This window comes from Podarcis erhardii, assembly GCF_964252035.2.
Source record: "Podarcis erhardii genome assembly, chromosome: Z".
NCBI lineage: Eukaryota > Metazoa > Chordata > Lepidosauria > Squamata > Lacertidae > Podarcis > Podarcis erhardii.
In genome coordinates, this window is record NC_138504.1 from 33,657,967 (window position 1) to 33,677,159 (window position 19,193).

General features: G+C 47.2%; 1 protein-coding gene and 1 long non-coding RNA gene across 8 annotated transcripts in view; one reads left to right on the forward strand and one right to left on the reverse strand.

Moving 5' to 3' along the window:
• The window catches only part of LOC309333612, a 150,185-nt gene that overhangs the window by 129,376 nt on the left and 1,616 nt on the right, over positions 1-19,193 (forward strand). The window lies entirely within an intron of this gene.
• The window catches only part of RXRA (retinoid X receptor alpha), a 131,597-nt gene that overhangs the window by 23,486 nt on the left and 88,918 nt on the right, over positions 1-19,193 (reverse strand). For all 7 annotated transcript variants that reach the window (XR_014152539.1, XM_081847133.1, XM_081847131.1 and 4 more), the window contains 3 exons: positions 17,049-17,317; positions 7,461-7,611; positions 5,668-5,847 (listed from right to left, as the gene is read on the reverse strand). Coding sequence is in view for 6 of the 7 variants with exons in the window: in XM_081847133.1 (XP_081703259.1) it covers positions 5,668-5,847; positions 7,461-7,611; positions 17,049-17,317 (600 nt within the window). In the remaining variant the exon portion in view is untranslated. The remainder of the gene's footprint in view (positions 1-5,667; positions 5,848-7,460; positions 7,612-17,048; positions 17,318-19,193) is intronic.

Sequence of the window (19,193 nt, forward strand, 5' to 3'; positions counted from 1 at the left end):
GGAGACCCCACTGCTAATCTCATCAACATTGAGTGGCCTTGGTCTAGTCCCTGTCTCTCAGCCTGACCTACTTCACAGGGCTGTTGTGGGGATTATATGAGGAAGGGCAGAACCATGTAGGTCACCTTAAGCTCACTGAAGGGAAAACTGGGATGTAGGTGTAATAAATAAACAAAATGTGTGGCAAGTTGTCCTCCTAGCCTACATGTTGTTACCTGCTTTGCTTCTAGGGATCTGGTGTGTGTGTGCGTGTGCGTGCGTGCGTGCGTGCGTGAAAAGACAGCCAGAATCACCATAGACTTCAGATGTGACTTTAAAGAACTGCAACTTTAAGAGTTTCCACTTCAGCTTGCATTTTCCTCTTCCCTCCCATTCCATTTTTCTTTGCATGCTGTGTCTTTTTAAATTGGATGCTTAAAACTGAGCTTGGGAAGTCACCCTGGGAGCCTTTTTTGGTTAAACAGTGGGGGTTGCATGTTATAAATAAATAAAATAAATACAATAATAAAAAATCGTACTATCCCCATCCCCCACCACATGAGGAATCTCAGGCAGATCCTGCAATATGCCAAGCACGTGCCTGTAATGAGCTCTGAGCCCCGGACCCTCCTCCCTAAAACTAGAAATTCTGTGCATATTTTATTTCAGGGAGAAAATCCCCACTCCACAAGGCTTTCCTTGTGAGTCAGACGGCATGCATCGCAAACATATAAGAGGATGTGTTATATATGAAAAATGCACAAGAGTGTGTCATGAGTGGAGGAGTAGAAGGAATGAAACAATGCAGACATTAAATCTATATTGATCTATCTCCCTATATACATAAAAATGGAAGGATGTCGTCATGCTCTGCAGTTCACATTGTCACCAAAAGGTAGCAGCATGATAAGCAGTGGGCAGGCAGGGGTGCAAGGAAGCACCTAGACTGAACAGAGGAGGGAAAGCACTTCACACAGCAGTGCCCCATATACGTGTGTGTGTGTGTGTGTGTGTGTGTGTAACACAAAACCATATTTTTCTGGCCCAGCAATGGGTCTCTCCCCAACACGGCACCCTACTGGATATTATGGACTACACAACCCACTAGCCAGAGCGAGCGGCGTCATATAATGCTGTGGACAATGGACGCACAATTGTTCACCATGGCCCTCATGTTGTACTGTTGAGATGGCTGAAGCTGATGGGAGTTACAGTCCAGAGTGCCTGGAAGGCACCAGATTGGCATGGGTTGCTGTCAGTTCACTTAGCCCCTTTCTCTTCCCTCCCTCTCTCCACCCAAGATGCCAGACCAGCTGCCTCTGAGACCAGCCTGCCTGCCATGGACAGCCCTGTGCCTGCACCCAACTCATTTGCTAAAGGCCAGCGAGCAACAATGGCAAGACGACTCAGGGACGGGTCATTGTGCAACCGCCTCCTTCCAAGAGCACAAATCCAAGAGAGAGTCATTCCAGGATAAATGGGGGGAATAGGCTACCGTAATTCTAGTTCTGTGCAACCAATCCGTAAAAAAAAACCCAGGGAAACGGGACGATTTCAGGACTGTGGGGCAAAGCCATCCGAGTTTCTCACATCGGGATGAATCTGCCCACCAGCTCACTCTGCTTCTTTTGCTCCAGACTGCATGCATTTCTACATTTCTCTGCGAAATGTTCATGCCATAACCCTGTGTGTGCTTCCTGCAAAGTAAGCAACTGCTTCATGTGATAGGATTTGCTCTTAAGTAAATACATGACTGCAGCATTAAGAATATCAGAAGTGTACATGCATTTTGCAATTGCAGGTATACAATTTTCAGGATGCAGTGGCATTTTCATTTACTTGTTTATTTAAGAAATCCACATACAGTACTGCCCTTCATCAAATGATCCTAGGCTTGTTTACCAACATCTTTGAAGCTTGAATGCCTGCACTCATTTATCTGTCAGCGGATTCCAGAACATAACGTCCTTAGACAAAAACAACAATAGCTGAATAAAGACAGTGCTTCTGAGCATAAGCAGACTGCACTTCACTCACAAACACCCGCTTCCCCACTCTGAACATACTTACTGAGCAACCGCATGTCTCCCACACAGACTGAAGCATCACTATTGGGGTGGGGGGGGGAGGGAGGAATTAAGCATTTACCCCACAGGCTTAAGAACAAGCCCAAACATAAATCCTGTTTTTGCTCCACATGACAACCCCTCCTTGCAGTGGCACATGAAAACACAAGAAGTGCCTACTGGATCAGGCCAATGCCCCATCTAATCTAAGCCTCTTTTAAAGCCATCCAAGTTGGTAGCCATCAATGCCTCCTGTGGCAGTTCCAGAGTTTAACCACGTTCATTTAGTATGTTCATTTATTTCCCTGGAATCTTCAAACATTCACTTTCTTTGGACACTGAGAGAGGGAGAAAAGCTTCCTCCATGCCATGCATAATTTTATAAACACCAAGCATCTTTTCCTCACTTTTTCACCTGCAATTCTGATGTTAACTGTACATTATGGCAATGCAAAAGCCAAAAGTTTTTATCCCTCGCCACCCCAACACTTTACATACCGTATTTTCCACTCTATAAGATGCACTTTTTCCCTCCTAAAAAGTAAGGGGAAATATTTGCGCATCTTATGGATCAAATGCAGGCTGCGCAGCTATTGCTGAAGCCAGAACAGCAAGAGGGATCTCTGTGTAGCGAAAGTAGCGATCCCTCTTGCTGTTCTGACTTCTGGGATAGCCGTGCGAAGCCTCTTCAGGGCAACAGGAGGAACACTCCCTCTGCCCTGAAGAGGCTTCGCGCGGCGAAACCAGAACAGCAAGTGGGATCGCTGCTTTTGCTACGCAGCGATCCCTCCTGCTGTTCTGACTTCACTTCGCTGGAAAGGCGCTGCGCGGAGAGGGAAAGCTGCGCAGAGCCCCTTCAGCGAAGCAGGAGGAGAAACAAAGCCCCTTCCGTTTCTCCTCCCGCTTTGCTGGAGAGGCGCTGCGCAGATTCAGAATATTTTTTTTCTTGTTTCCCTCCTCTAAAAACTAGGTGCGTCTTATGGTTGGGTGTGTCTTATAGAGTGACAAATATGGTACATCTTTCTCCTTCCAGGCAAACAATGGGCATACTCCTGACACAAGGACACATTTCAGCCACCAAAGGCACCCCAGAAGGGGCAGCAGAAGGCCGGTGAGGGTGTGTGGCTTGGAGAGTCCCAAGGGCCAGAAAAGAGAGGGCCACAAAGCCATGTCTGGTCCTCAGGCCTGATGTTCTCCACCTGATGGAACCTCTGAAAACCAGATCATAAAGCCTTTGCAGACATAGAATGGAAGCATCATGGCTCAGTGGTTAAGAACATCTGCTTTGCATAAAGATGGTCCCAGAATCAATTCCCAGCAGCATCTCCAGGTAGGGATGGGAAAGAAACTCCCTGCCTGAAATCCAGGAGAGCCACTGCCAGTCAGTGTAGGCAGCACTGTTCTAGATGAACCAATGATCGGGTTCGATACAAAGCAGCTTCTTGCATTCTGATTGGCAATTGAAGGGATAAGGATGCTGTGTTAGGCAGGCTCTTAAGTCTGGCCCAGGCAAGGCTCTGCTTACAGCCAACCTTGTTCCATATTTGACATGCCACCTAAGACCTGACATCACCCTCCCATCATATATATTCTTGTTTTGTTTTCTGGGGCCCTCCACACTTCCTTCCAAACACCCTTCTGTCCATCACCTTCCTGAGAGAAGAGTTTGACATTTCCAGCAGCTGCACGTGCAAGTCCTTGAATAACTCCACAGATCAAGCACGACAGCTTCGCTTGGTGCTTAGGGCAATGCAGAGAAGGATGCTTGGGAGAGCTTGCCTCTTGCAGGCAGGGCAGAAACACAGGATGTGCAGGAAGGTGGGGAAACAGTTCTTTGAGTGCCTGTATTTAGCTAAGGCGGCGGGGGGGGGGGGGGAGAGTGAAGCAAAGCTGAGAGCATCACCCCCCAAAGCTCTGCAAGGGTACCCCTATCCTGCTCTTTCCTTCACATCCCAAGCCTAAGATGGACACGGTCCTGGCCAGTGTTACAAACTCCCCAGGTGCCAGGCACATTTTGCAACTGGCGCGGATCCAGTCATGGCCATGGGCAGATCTCTGGTTGCCGGGTTGGTGACCGATGTCTCCATCTGGCTGACCCCTCCAGCTTTCTTAAGTGGGTAAGTGCAAGAGCTTATTTATTGCATTTACATCTCACTTTTTTCTCTAATAAGTACAAGGCTCACTCCCTCCTCATTTAATCCCTACAACAACCATGTTAGGTAGGTTAAGAGGCTGCAATTGGCCTCAGATCACCCAGTGAGTTTCATAACTGAGTGGGGATTTGAACCCTGATCTGCCAGGTCTTGGTCCAACACTCTAACCAATACACCACACAGGCTTCCTAGAGTACTTCTGCTATGGGGCAGCTATATAAATTAAGCAGACCTAAATACGGGGAAAGCAAAAATGTCACTTAGAGAAGGATCTGAAATATTTTCATTGAAGCTTAGGTTAGTTTTATTCTGGATTGTTTTATCCATGTTTTAATGTGTTGCAAACTGCTTTGAGAATTTTTTCCTTTAAAATGTAAAGCAGTATAGAAATGGAAGTAACAATAGAAATGAAAGTAGTAGTAATATTAGTAATGGTAGTAGTAGTGGTAGTAGTAGGAAGAAAAAGAAGAGAAGGCCTATTCAAGAAAAATGGCATCTACACATTCCATGGCGATCATATCCTAGGTTTAAGATTCCACGCGGTGATTAGCTTATATATCTGAGTTTCTCCTAACACTGGTCCTGGCTCACTTGACCAGAGAAACTACCTTGCAGGGTAGCTTAAGCCAATGGAAAATGAGACACTGGTAAGTTACAGAAAAACTCCCAAGTTGCAACCCCATTCTGCCGCGGAGTTTTTTCTGACCTTTCTCCCTAATATAGTATTTCATAGCAGGGGGATTAAGAACATAAGACATCACAGTCACCAACCAGATGCCCTGATGGGCAACCCACCTGCAAGCAGGACGCAAATACAAGCGCTTTCTGCCACCCTGTGGCTTCCAGCAACTGGGATTCAGAAGTATTGCTGCCTCAAACCATGGACAATCACGGCTAGTAGCCTGCTATAGTATTCCCCTCCATGAATTTGTCCAATCCTATTTTAAAGCCCTCCAGGATAATTAGATCCACATTTAAAGCCATCCAAGATTAATATATGGGATAACATTTTTTTTTAATGACAACTACACTCCAACTTACAAACACATGAGAACCTATGACCCCTTCCATATCAAATGCCCACCAAGCCAAGTGTCCTGCATTACAACAGCCCTCTCCCCACAGTGTGTTTTCCAGCCATTGGCATTCAGAAGTATTAGTGCCTTCAACTGTGGAGGTAAAGCATTGCCACCATGGCTAGTGGCCACTGGTCACCTTATCCAACATAAATTCATCAAATCCTCTTTTAAAGCCATCCAAATGTCGCTAGTCCTCACTGCGTATTGTAGGAGCAAACACCATAGTTTTAACTATACACTGCATGAAGAAGTGATTCCTTTTGCATGTCACGCATCTCTGGATATTTGGCTTTCTCTGTGTTCTAGCATTGCCGTAAGCGGTTCAACCCAGAACCCTGAGGCCACCTAATTTTGGATCTCACAAAGTCTTGAGCCGCCTTCTCGCCTTACCTTCCCGCTTCATGCCCATCGCAAGACACTTTTGGTACCGGCAGTACTGACACCGGTTCCGCTGCCGCTTGTCGATTAAGCAGTCCTTATTGTCCCGGCAGGTGTATGTCAGGTCCTTCCTCACTGTCCTCTTGAAGAAGCCTTTGCAGCCCTCACAACTGTACACCCCATAATGTTTACCTGGGTGCGGGGACAGAGAAAGAGCAACAATACGATGATAATGAGGCTAACTTGGTCATGAGGTCGTGCGCATAGTTAAAAAACCCATAGAGCTGAAGCAGGAAGAGTGCTGCTCTATCCCATTTTCTCTTTTAGCTCTATGGGCTTTTCCAGGCTCAGGAGGGGTATAGGATTCAGGTATGTCATTGACTGCAGGAAGGTTAGAGAATATTTTTATCTATTAAATTTATATACCACCCTTCAACTGAGGATCACAGGATGCTTTACAGTATTAAAACACAGAAATACATAACATAGCAACAAGCAAAAACAATACCCCCCCACAGGTTAAAAGGCCATAGATTGTTTAATTATCCAAAGGCCTGGGAGAAGAGGAATGTTTTTGCCTGGCACCTTAATATAGGCAAAGAAGGTGAGCCTCCCTGGGGGAGCATCCCACAAATGGGGAGACACCACAGAAAAGGCCGGTTCTCAGGCTGCCACCCCCCAGACCTCTCATGGAGGAGACACACAAAGTAGTAGTGATTACAGAGTCTGGGTTGGTTCATATGGGGAGAGGCAGTCCTTGAAGTACTGAGCCATTTAAGGATTTATAAGTCAAATCCAGTACTTTGAATTGGGCCCAGAAACTAATTGGCAACCATTGCAGTCAGCCAGGATTGGCATAATATGTTCAAGCCATCTTGCCCCGGTGAGCAACCTGGCTACTGAAGTCTGCACTAGCTGAAGTTTCCAAACCATTTTCAGAGGCAGCCCCATGTATAACACATTGCATTAGTCTAACCTGGAGGTTAACATAGCATATGGCCACAGCTGGGCCACCAGCTGAAGCTGATGGAAGGCATTCTGTACCACTTAGGCTACTTGAGCCTCAAGCGACAGCAAAAGATCCAGCAGTACCCACAAGCTACATGCCCGCTCCTTCAAAGGGAGTAACCCCATTAAAAGCAGGCAACCTCCCAGCCATCCGGTCCAGGAAACCGCCCCCTAACAGTGCCTCTGTCTTATCAGGATTGAGCTTCCGTTTGTTGGCTCTCACCCAGTCCATTACCATGGCAAGACTAGAAGCTTGGCTTGTTTCAAATTTATTCAGAGGCGGGGAAGAAAGATAAGCTAAGGTGATACAATTAGTGTTTAAAAAGCCCTTAAGAATTTTGGGCCAGTTTACCTACAAGATCACCTATTCCACGTTGTAAGAAATGGATTTTTGTGTGTGTGACAGCACCTAAACTTTTAACCGTTTGCCTCTTAAGTGAAGGCAGGGGCCTTCACAGTACTCTTTTCGGGGCTTGCTAAAATCCCATTTGAGTTTGTTATTTATAATTTATATATTATATATTTATAATTATTTATTTATAATTGTTATTTCAACCTTTCAAATTTCTTAAATGATTATCAATTCTACTTAGGGAAAATTTTATCGTTTCATCTTTTTGCATACTGCAATCAAGCAATGTATAAATTTTGTGAAACAAATAAGTACAAATTAATCCCTAATTTGGTGTAAATTAGTTCTGATCTTTCTTAGCATAGAGCAACTCCCAAGCTAACACTCATTGCTGCCCCACATATCCTGCCTCCCCCTGGAGGGTGTTTGAAAACATTGGCGCTACCTGAAGATCTGTCTCCACAAATGGCACATATGTGCTTGGTGAAGGAGGCCATGGCAGATGATGGGTGCACTGGAACTTTGAGGACCCCATTGATTCCCAACGGAGGCTTGATATCTTCTGTGCTGCTGACAGGGTTCATTGGAGAATTGAGCTGAAAGAGAATAAAAGGAAACAGGAGGCATCAAGCGAGAGAACTATGCATAGGGACATGTAGGCAATGCACTTCAAAACAGCGGACTGCTCTTCAACTAACTGTGTAGCACAAAGGCATACCATATGTGTAAGGTAAACGTAAAGGGACCCCTGACCATTAGGTCCAGTCGTGACCGACTGGGGTTGCAGTGCTCATCTCACTTTATTGGCCGAGGGAGCCAGCGTACAGCTTCCAAGTCATGTGGCCAGCATGACTAAGCTGCTTCTGGCAAACCAGAGCAGCGCACGGAAACGCCGTTTACCTTCCCGCTGGAGTGGTACCTATTTATCTACTTGCACTTTGAAGTGCTTTCGAACTGCAATCCCAGGATAACAGCTGTGAGAGCACAACCTTGACATTTAAAAAGACTAAGAAACCTGGAGCCCCTAGGTCACTCTCAGAATGTACTCTATGCCGAAGACGGATCTGAAACCACATCTATCCAAATGTTCCAATACGTACAATACTCCAAACTAGTTCTGAATAAAGGGCTGATTCAAACAGGAATGCAAGAAGCTGCATTATCCTGAGTCAAACTGAGAGTTGATCTAGCTCACTGCAGCCTACACTGACTGCTAATTCTCGACCTCTGGGGATAGCTCAGTTGGTAGAGCATCTAAATCGGTCCCACCTCCCTGCAGAGGGGAAGGGTTGTGGAGAAGTCCAGTTGCACCAGGAAGTGATCGGACCATGGGACTTCTTTTGTTTCGCTTTTGCTTAGTGTTGGATCACCAACATCCATAGAGGTGAACACCAAGTCTAAAGCATATCCGCGACTATGTGTTGGGCCAAACTTATTCAGGGACAGCCCCATGGAGGCCATGCTTTCCATGAAGTCCCAAGCAGCCCCTTGTAAGGTCGTGTCGGCGTGGATATTAAAATCCCCTAGGACAACCAAACTAGGTGCCTCTAGGAGAACATCCGCCACGACCTGAAGCAGCTTGGGCATGGAATCCTTGGTGCAGCTGGGAGGTCGGTACACAAAAAGGAACCCTGTACTGCCCAACGTCCAGAACATACACTTAGAAATCTGGGTCTTCCCAATAGGATGCTTGGTGCAAGCTAATGACTTTCTAAAAATCACTGCAACCCCTCCTCCCCGCCCACATGACCTAGGTTGCTGTGCATAAGAGAAACCTGGTGGACAAGCAGTGGCAAGGACAGGCCCATCTGCTTCATCCAACCAAGTCTCTGTTACACATGCCAGGTCAAGTCCTCCATCCACGATCAAGTCATGGATGGCAGTGGTCTTGTGAACCATTGACCTGGCATTGCAGGGCCAGGTAGATGGAATTCAGGGCAGGCAGACTTTATAATGCTGCCCCAGCAGTTGGACCACGCCCAGCTGGGGCAGCAGCTGTTCCCACTTCTCCTGCCTGCCCAGGGTCCTAGCCCCTGCAGTACTCTCTGCAGTCCTCTTTGCTTCTGTAGCAGCCACAGCAGCAGCAGTCCTCCAAGTGGGGGAGACAGCAGCCCCCCAACAACCACAGCAGCAACAGGAGGAGTCTCTGGGTGGGGGAAGATGACAGCCCCCTTCAACAGCCACAGCAGCAGCAGGAGAGTCTCCAGTTGCTGGAAACCCCAGAAGGGGGGAAGGGCTCTTTGTTCTCAGGTCCTGCTTGTGGGTTACCCATATGGGGCATCTGGTTGGCCACTGTGAGAACAGGATGCTGGACTAGATGGGCTCCCTTTGGGCTCATCCAGCAGGACTCTTCTTACATTCTTAGGTTTTGTTTAGGGAAGTGTGGATTGCATAGGTTCGCCTTTATCACGAAGCCAATAAAATCTCTGCCGAATTCGGCATGCACGTATATCAAATATCTATCTGCCCCCACCGCGGAGTCACACATTGAGATCCTGCAGTGGTGCCCCAAAAGAAGATGTGTGGCTTTTCTGGAAGCCATCCCAGCCAAACTGGGCTTCCCCCCTTTCTAAACTTCTGAGATCAGCACTTTCTGTTTCTCTCTCCGCCCAGTCCTGTCTCCGCCTGAGGACTGAACCCGCCTGGTGCAAAAAAAATTTCCTGTTGCAAGTTGGCTGCCTTGTTTCCTCTCTTTATTTTGGCAAGGAATATGTGGGCGTGTTTTTTTTTTTTTCTTTCTTTCCATGGGGGAAGGGAAACCCAGTTGCTTCTTTGCAAACTGCCTGGTGAACACCAGCTCAGAGGAAGAGCAAGGAGTAGGGGTTAGCCTTGCTAAAGTCACAAGTATGTTATTTATCTCAGCGTGGAAGAAAAAGATTCAGCTAGCATTCACATAGACCTTTTCTGTTTAATTGTTATTATTATTTTACTTCATTTCTATTTCACCATTCCTCAAAGGAGCTCAAAGCATGGAGTTGCCCCTCTCCATTTTATCCTGACAACAACCAGTATAGGATCATATAATTCCAGAGTTGTAAGGGTCATCTAATCCAACCCTTTGCAGTGCAGGAATCACAGCTAACGGATCCTTGAAAAAAAAGCCACCCAATCTTTGTTTAAAATCCTCCAACGAAGGTGAGTCCACCACCTTCCAAGGGACTCCATACCATTATCAAGCAGCTCTTACTTGGAAAGTTCTTTCTAAGGTTTTAGTTGGAAATTCCTTCCTCACAATTTGAATCCATTGGTTTGGGTCCTCCCTTCTGGAGCAGCAGGGATAGAAAAGTTGGTGGCCTCCAAGTGTGGTCGGACCACACTTCCCTGACCACTGGGCAACACTGCCTGGCAGTGAATGAAAAACCGAAACTGTTCAGAAGCTTTCACTTGGGGACTTTGTGCATCACGGCTTCAGAGTCTGAGTGCCCAACCACTTTTTTCCCATCACCTGTCCACCCAGGCTGTACACAGCAAAGGCGATGCTCCGCATGTGTCAGCAAGAAACCTCAAGCCACGGGCAACTCAGCTCCCAGGAACGGGAACCTCCCAAGGTTCCTCTTTCAGTGGCTGGCCCCCAAACCACGATACATCCTGGGGTCTTCCCCTCTCCCACCCTGGCGCCAAGAAGTCCTTCCTCTTCTGTGCTCAAGCGCTCCAAAGAGCATCTGATGAGGGACAGCAGATGAATTTCTTCACTCTGCTTTTTGCAAGCGATCAAGCCAGATCCAACCTTTCTTCCCATAAAGGTGTGTGAGAGGTTTTGACTGAGAATAGAGCCTCCTGAGCATGACTAGGTTAAGAACATAAGAAGGTGCCCTGCTGGATCAGACCAATGGCCCATGTACTTCAGCATCCTGTTCTCACAGTGGTCAACCAGAGAAACTATAGCAAGCAGAACCCAAGCCCAAGAACCCTCAACCCTCCTGTGGCTTCCAGAAAGTGATACTCAGAAGCATTGCTGTCTCCAACTGCAGCAGCAGAGCATAGCATCCTGGCTAGTAGCCCTCATTAGCCCTCTCCTCTGTGAGTTTGTCTAATCTTTTAAAGCATCTTTTAAAGCCATCCAAGTTGGTGCCTCCTATGCGAGCAAGTTCCATAGTTTAAACATGTGCTGTGCAAAGAAGTACTTTCTTTCCTATGTCCTAATAAAAGTTAGTAATGTTTGGAGTAAATTTACCTGAACATCACCCTCTATTTTTTTGTGTGTGCTGGGTGATTTATTATTATTATTGTTTTAGTAAGATTTTTATTAAGACTTTTCATATAATCTAATACATGGCAATAAAATAACCTAACTAATCTAAACAAAAATAAAAACAGAAAAAAAGAATGCAAACTCCTCTCTTCACAGGTAGATCTTAACTTTTGTCCCTGCGCTGGGTGATTTTGATTTTAAAAGTTATGAGGGGGATTTATCATTGTTTGTGGGTAAGGACACAACTGTTGTTGTTATCAACAGTATCAATATCCTGTCTTTTCTCCAGACCAGGTGGCTTTCACAAATTAAAACAACACAAATGAAATACAAAAAGCTAAAAGTTAATAATTAGAAAATAATTAAACCGTAACAGAGTTAAAACAATATTTAAAAGGATATATTAAATACAACTAATAGAAACAGCACAGAACTATTAAAAGCCCTTTCCTTTTTTTTAAAAAAAAAGTCAGTTCCCAAAACCTCCCAAAAAACAACAACATTCACCTGCTGGTGGAGGACAACAAGGAGGGAGCCAGTCCTCCTTGCATGCTTCCCCCAGCTGGGGCAGCTGGTGGACCACTGTGAGAGCAGGATGCTGGACCAGATGCACCACTGGCTTGATCCAGCAGCCAGGCTCTACTTAATTTCTTAAGCAGATGTTTGCAGGTAGCTCCTGGTTCAATTCCTGGGCTGGGAAGGTCCCTTGCCTGCACCCCTGGAGAGCCATTGCTGCCAGTCCATGCAGGAAATACTGAGCTACTAGATTGGGGCCGGCAAGGTTTACTCCAGCAGAGATCCCTCTGTGGGCTGGATCGCGTGTGTGTGTGATTTCCAGCATCTGTGCAGATGTGAATTTCAACATCTGCGCATGCACAGACACGTTTTCCGGCACCATGGAAGCAAGCCCCCTCGCTGCGCTGGTTTAGCACAGTGCGTGGGGACTCACCAAGTGGCCGGCTCAGTTCTGGGGCGTCGTGTGAGCCGGTTAAATGACCCCCGTGGGCTGCTTGTGGCCCATGAGCCTTAGGTTGCTGACCCCTGTACTAGATGGACCAGTGGCCTGACTCAGCATAAGACCACTCCTTATTTAAACTAGAACTCTAGAACCATGAGGGCTAGAATCTTAATTTATTCCGGAGGAAGGGCCTCTGAAATCCTGGATAGCCACCGCATGTCAACGCAGACAATACTGAACCTAGATGGACCCACAATCTGATGCAGTTTAAGGAAGCTTTCAACATACTTTTTATACACACACCGAAGGACAAACACCTGTCTAAGAAATTCCCTACTGTTGCCTTTAAGAGGAAAGACATCCACAAAGTTAAATGCATCCAAGCATCAGCCACCTCCCTTGGCTCGGGCCCCCGCCAAGTCCTTGTCAGAATGGCCTAAGGGATGACAGGCAATCTCCCACAGGCTGAGCCCAGAACAGCCTGGCAGTCCAGGAGCAGCAGCAACAGAAAGGGGAGGGGGCTAAATATTAAAAGAGAGGAGCAGCAGCCGCCACCTGCTCTGCACATCACAGCCTCAGAAGGAACCAGGAAGCCTCGGAGTCCAAATCCAAGCTGAAGTTACGGCAACGCGCTCACTCACCAGCCTGAAGCTGCTTGTAAAGGGGGTGTCCGTGATCCCTTGTGGGTAACTTCCTAGGGGTCGCATGACAGCGTCAGGCAGGGCCAGAGATATTGTAGTAGAGTTGGGAAAGGTTCAGGGAATGGCAAGCAAAATGGCTCTCCTATGAGGAAAGGCTGAAGCATTGGGGACTTTTCAGTTTACAGAAAAGGCAAGTAAGAGGTGGCATGATAGAATTTTATAAAATTATGTGTGACATGGAGAAAGTAGATGGGAAGAAGCTTTTCTTGCTTTTTCAGCTCGTGTAATGTAGCTGAAAGTTGGGAGATTCAGGATAGATAAGAGAAACTTTTTCACATTGTGCAGAGTTAAACTATGGAACTCCGCCGCACAACGGTGCAGGCAGTGGTGGAGATTCATGGAGGAGAAGGATATCAATGGCTATTAGCCCTGATGACTATGTTCTTCCTCCATAGTCAGAGGCAGTCATGCTTCTGAATCCCTGTTGCTGGAAAGCTAGGAGGGGAGAGGACTCTTATACTTGGGTCCTGCCATTGAGGCATATGGTCAGCCACTATTTTCTTAAAGAGGGAGGAAGAGAGGGAGAGAGGCTTGCAGCACTGGCCATTTTCACAAGCCCCTTATGCCAAACAAAGCAGGGTCCCTGAAAGTGCCACTGTGGGCATTGCAAAAGACAGTCTTGTGGAGAGAGGGAGGAGACAGGGAGGAAGGAAGCAAACCCTGATGGCTTTGACTCAGCCCACAACCAGACATCCTCCAACTGTCCTTCTGCTCTGCTAGGTCTTCAGCGCTGACAGAGCATAACCTGATTGCAAGTGGCACCTGCCATCTGATGCTCAACACCTTCCATCAGTGCCACCTCTGCTTGAAGGTGGGGGCACACACTTCATTAACTCCCTAGCTTCATGGGGCGGGGGGGGGGGCAGTGCTGAGCAGGATTCAGGACCGGAGGTGCAGAGGGGAAGCAAAGGATGCAAGTGTCTTCTTTGCACAGATGGCATCTTATCTTCTTCCTTTCCTCTCCTATCTTCCTTTTTGTGTGTCTGTGACACAGATATCACTAAGCTACGTCCTTTCTGTAACAATAAAAGATTCTAGTCCTCATAATTCTGGGCTGCAATAAATAGGAACCTAGGAAGCTGCCTTCTATCTAGTCAAGACCATTGCAATGGTCCATCTGGCTCAGCACTGTCTACACTGGCTGGCAGCAGCTCTCAGGGGATTCTTCCTTCCCCAGTGTTACCTGAGGATGCCAGGAACAGAACCTGGAACCCCCTGCATGCAAACCAGCTGCTCGGCCACTAAGCTAAGTCCTTATTCCCATAAAATTAAAGAAAGATTCTAGTCCTCAAAAGACTGGGATGAGTTAACTGGAACACAGAACCCAAGACATCTGTAGGTTCTCTAAGTCCTTCCTACAAAAAAATTAAAGTTAAATCCATGTGCTCCTAAGCCTGTGCTGAAGTGAAATAGGTGCACAAAACCTGGGACATTTTGCACACAAAGCAGATCCTCTGGGCCCGAAATGCCTCCCTTTCCCCCATAAACAAAACCTCTTAACAGCATTACAATGGAAAGGAAAGATGCTGGAAGGAGAGAGACAGATTGCAGGAGTCATTAGGGCGTGAGCATCTTAAGCATCTCCTCCAGGAAAACCACTTAAGACGGGCCATGAGTAAATGAGAGCTCCTCCTTCTGAGCCAGCAGGAACTGGAGGGGCTCTCCATGAGAGCATCCTCTGACAAGCTCTTTTTCCTCCCTCCTCCCCCTCTATCTCTCCCCCCCCCTTCTGTTTATTTCCGGTCTTCTGCATCGCATGACCACCTCTAAAAATAGACAGAAGCGCAAGGCAGCTCTCCTCCGGGAGATGTGGAGTGAAAGTCAGGAAGACGGGTGGAAAGGGGGGCAGAGAAGGAGCTGCCTTCTACCAAATCAGACCCTTCAGTCCATCCACCTAGCTCAGTGTTGCTCACACTGGTTGGCAGCAGCGGCTCTCCAGGGTTTCTTGCAGGGATTTTTCTCTCCTAGCCTTACCTGGAAATGCTGTTGGGTACTGAAGCTGGGACCTTCTGAATGCAAAGCAGATTCTTTTGGCACTCCCCTCCAAAAAGCACATCAAGATTCAAGTCCTCATAGTTCTAAATAAGGAGCTGGTTTAAATAGGAAGGTAAGAAGCTGCCATAAATGGAGTCAATATTACTGGTCCATCTAGCTCAATATTGTCTACACTGACTGGCAGTATCTGTCCAGGGTTTCAGGCAAGGGGCCTTCCTGGAGATGCTGCCAGGGATTGAATCTGGGACCTTCTGGATGAGGAGCAGATGCTCCACTACTGAGCTACAGCCCTTCAAAGGAGGTCTGAGCACATCCAGGTGGCTGAGCATCACAAGATCCACCCAGAGATGATCAGGCTGTCTCTTGGAGGAGTTTTCCAACTCTTTCTTAACCCCAGTTAGATAGCTAGCTAGCTAGCTAGCTAGCTAGATGATAGATAGATAGATAGATAGATAGATAGATAGATAGATAGATAGATAGATAGACAGATAGATAATCTCCTCGAGGGGAGCTGGAATAAATAACACAACAACAACAGTGACCAGCAGGTGGTGGCAAATTTCCTGATCAGCCCTTCTTTCCTTGCCCCCCTCTGCACCAGTCCCCCCTCCCCACTGCATGCATGTGCAATGCAGAGCCAGCCAAGCCAAGCCAGCAACAGGTGTCAGTCTTCGTCAAGTTTGTACTATTTTTATCCACAGGGCTTATCTCCTTGTCGTGGGAAGGCTTTTTTTGATGTAATCTTCCATCCTCTCTCTCTCTCTCTCTCTCTCTCTCTCTCTCTCTCTCTCTCACACACACACACACACACACACACACACACTGGCCACCCAGTCTCTCTCTCTCTCAAGAAGGAAAACAAACTGCTGCGGCTGCTGCTGCTGCTGCACAGGAGGAAATAAGAGCCTGGGCTTGAAAGACACTCTGACATCCAGCCAGAGAAAACTGGAGCTAAACTGAAAAACTTGCTGCCGCAGGAGGCAGCAATGACCAACCACTTGGACGGCTTTAACAGAGGATGGACAAATACATGGAGGAGGGGGGGCCTACTGATAGCTAGTAGCTATGATGGCTGTGATCTGCCTCCACAGTTGGAGGCAGCAATGTTTCTGGACACCACTTGCTGCAAACCGCAGGAGAGTTGCTGTAGGGCTTAGGCCTTGCTTGCAGATTGAGGCTCTAACTTGAGCAGAAGATTATGGGGTGGCGGCGGCGGCGGCGATGACACGCACATGACATGTGCATGACGCAGTGGTGAGCAAAGGGGCTGAACATGGCAGCAGCAGACATGGCAGCAGGAGGAGGAGCCACCAGCCATGGAAGCTGCACCACACTCAGCTCCACATTCAGCCTCCTCTGCAAATGATTGTTTTCAACATTCTCCATAGTATTTTATGAGATGGGGAGAAGGGACCTGGGCCCCTTATAGTTGGTGCTTATGCTTGCAGACTTCCCATGCAGGCATTTGGTTGGCCACTGTGAGAGCAGGAGGCTGGACTAGATGGGCCACTGGCCTGATCCAGCAGGACTCTTCTTGTATTCGGAAGCATTAGCACCTCTGATATTGAAGTGAGTATACAGCCAGCATGACTTGTAGCCACTGACAAGACTTGTCCTTCATGAATCTGTCTGGTTGGTACCCAACTGTCTTGGGAGACAATGGAGAAGTGCGCCCTTTGAGTGAAGTTAAATTGCTGGAAGGTTACAGCACCTGGTGTGGCTGCAGAGACCAATACGGGAGAGACGTCTTGTTACCAGTCACCACCGTGGCAAATTCCTACGTGTTATGTTTGCTTAGGAATACAGCTAGCTAGCTCAGTATGGTTGACACTGATGGGCAGCAGCTCTCCAGGGTTTCAGGAAGTGGGCATTCCTCAGTTCTACCAGGAGACAGCAAGGATTTAACCTGGAGTCTTCAGAATACAAAGCAGGTACTCTGCCACTAAGCTCTGTCCCTTTCCTTAAAAATACAAGTAAGATTCTGATCCTTGTGGCTCTGAATAAAAATACAAGTAAGATTCTGGTCCTCTTGGCTCTGAATAAAGGACTGAATTAAGTGGAACATAGGATGGTGCTCTGCCACTCAGACAGAGCCCTTGCTTCCCTTCCGCTGTCCTGAATCTACCAATCCCCACATCACATTGGCTGCCACCTGCTTCCCAGAGTCCCCACCACCAGGTGACTCACCTGAGGGCTGCTGGTTCCAAATCCAAGGCCAGGGGTGGAGGGTCCAGACATGGGGTGAGCCCCCATTGGGGAGCTGATGACTGAGAACGGTGGCCCCATGCCGTTGATGGGTGAGTTGAGGGTGCTGATGGGTGAGTGGAGCTGGCCAGGGGACCCCAAAGCCCCACCAATGCCAGTGCTCATCGACGGATGGAGAGAAGGTGCAGCCATAGGCCCTCCTCTGCTGTTCGGAGAGCTTAAGGAGGTGGAATTGACTGGGCTGGAGAAATCTGTGAAGAGAAAAAGGGGGAAATATACACTGTCAGTTGAAAAAGAGACCAGGGGATGTATTGCATATCCGTACTAAATAGGCCAAATCTCTCTCTCTAAAAAAGAAGAAAGTATACAGCTATTATTTCACTGCAGGGAGTTGGAAGAGATGACTCGCAGGGTCCTGTTGAACTCTACACTACTGTGTTTCATTCATTTACAAACACACCACACACCCCTTTCTGGGGAAAATACTGAAAGCACTAACAGACAAGCAAGAAATTAAGTGATTAGATTTATTTGTGTATTTATTTACTTCATAAAAATTATGTACCACTTGATTGTATAAAACTTCAAAGCAGTTTACAAAATAAAAAAACACACACACACACTTCCACCTAAATTTATTTATTTCATTTAATCCAATGAGTTACAAGAAGCATAGCAAGTTCTCTACCCAGTTTGCTATGGCCCTTCTCCTAAAAACAAAGTAAGATTCTAGTCCTCATAACCCTGAACAAAGGCTTGAATTAAACAGGAACAAAGGAAGCTACCTTACACTGAGTCAGACCACCAGAACATCTTGCTCAGTATTGTCTATGCTGACTTGCACCAGCAGCTCTCCGGGGTTTCAGACAGAATCATAGAATTGGAAGGGACACTGTCTAGTCCAACCACCCTGTGATGCAGGAATATGCAGCTGTCCCTTAAGGGGATTGAACCTGCAACCTTGGCATTCTCAGCACCACTCTCTAACCCAGTGTTTCCCAACCTTGTGCCTCCAGCTGTTTTTGGACTACAATTCCCATCATCCCTTGCCACTGGTCTTGCTAGTCAGGGATGATGGGAGTTGTAGTTCAAAAACAGCTGGAGGCACAAGGTACCAACTGAGCTATCCAGGCTGGCAGGGGTTCCCAGCCCAACCTGGACTGATGCCGCTGAGGACTGAACCTGGGACCTTCTGAATGCAAAGCTGATGCTCTGCAGCCCCCTGTAAATCAATTCAGATTCTAGTCCTTGTGGTTCTGAATAGGAAGCCAAATTGAACAGGAACACAGGAAGCTGCTATAGTCCAAGCCAGACCATTGGTCCATCTACCTCAGCATTCTCTATACTGACAGGCAGCGGCTGTTTAGGGAACATTCCCTTGGGCTGAAAAAGACTGTACACCCATGCTTTCAATGTTCCCACCAATGTACACCCAAAGTTGTTGTTTTTTAAATGAATGTGACAAGCATATGCATACATTATTTATTTGTTGATTTATTGAAATGTCGAACCCGCCCTTCAAGCGAGTAAATTTCAAGGGCAGCTTACCAAAAATAAAAACAGAAGCACATGAAGGGTTTTATTCCAGGGGGTGGGGTGGGGGGCTGGGCAAGAGAGGTTGTCAGTCTTCCCCAAGGGTACATTATGCTGCCAATCCAGGCTTGACAGGACATGACATGGGAAATCATTTATTTAAAAGATGTAGATGCTGCCACTTTGTGAAGCTTGAAAATAATTAAAAAGAACCACCAGCATGCACCTCCTCTGTAAAAGATGCTCTGGGGCACCAGAGTTTGGGAAGCGAATCCCTTAGCCCTCGGAGTGATCACAGGTTAAGAACCAAGGATGCTGCCTCAGACCAACGCAGACCATTGGCTAAACCACCTTGAACGAACTGAAGCTACACACAATCATAAGGAGGGCCTGCTGGATCAGACCCATTGCCCATTTAGTCCATCATCCTGTTCTCACATCGGCCAACCAGGTGCCCATTCTGGGAAACCTGCAATTTGGACCTGAGTGCAAGAACACTCTCCCTTCCTGAAGTTTCCAGAAACTGGTATTTTGCTGCTTCTGACTCTGAAGGAAGAGCATAGCACTGTGGTTAATAGCCATTGATAGCCTAGC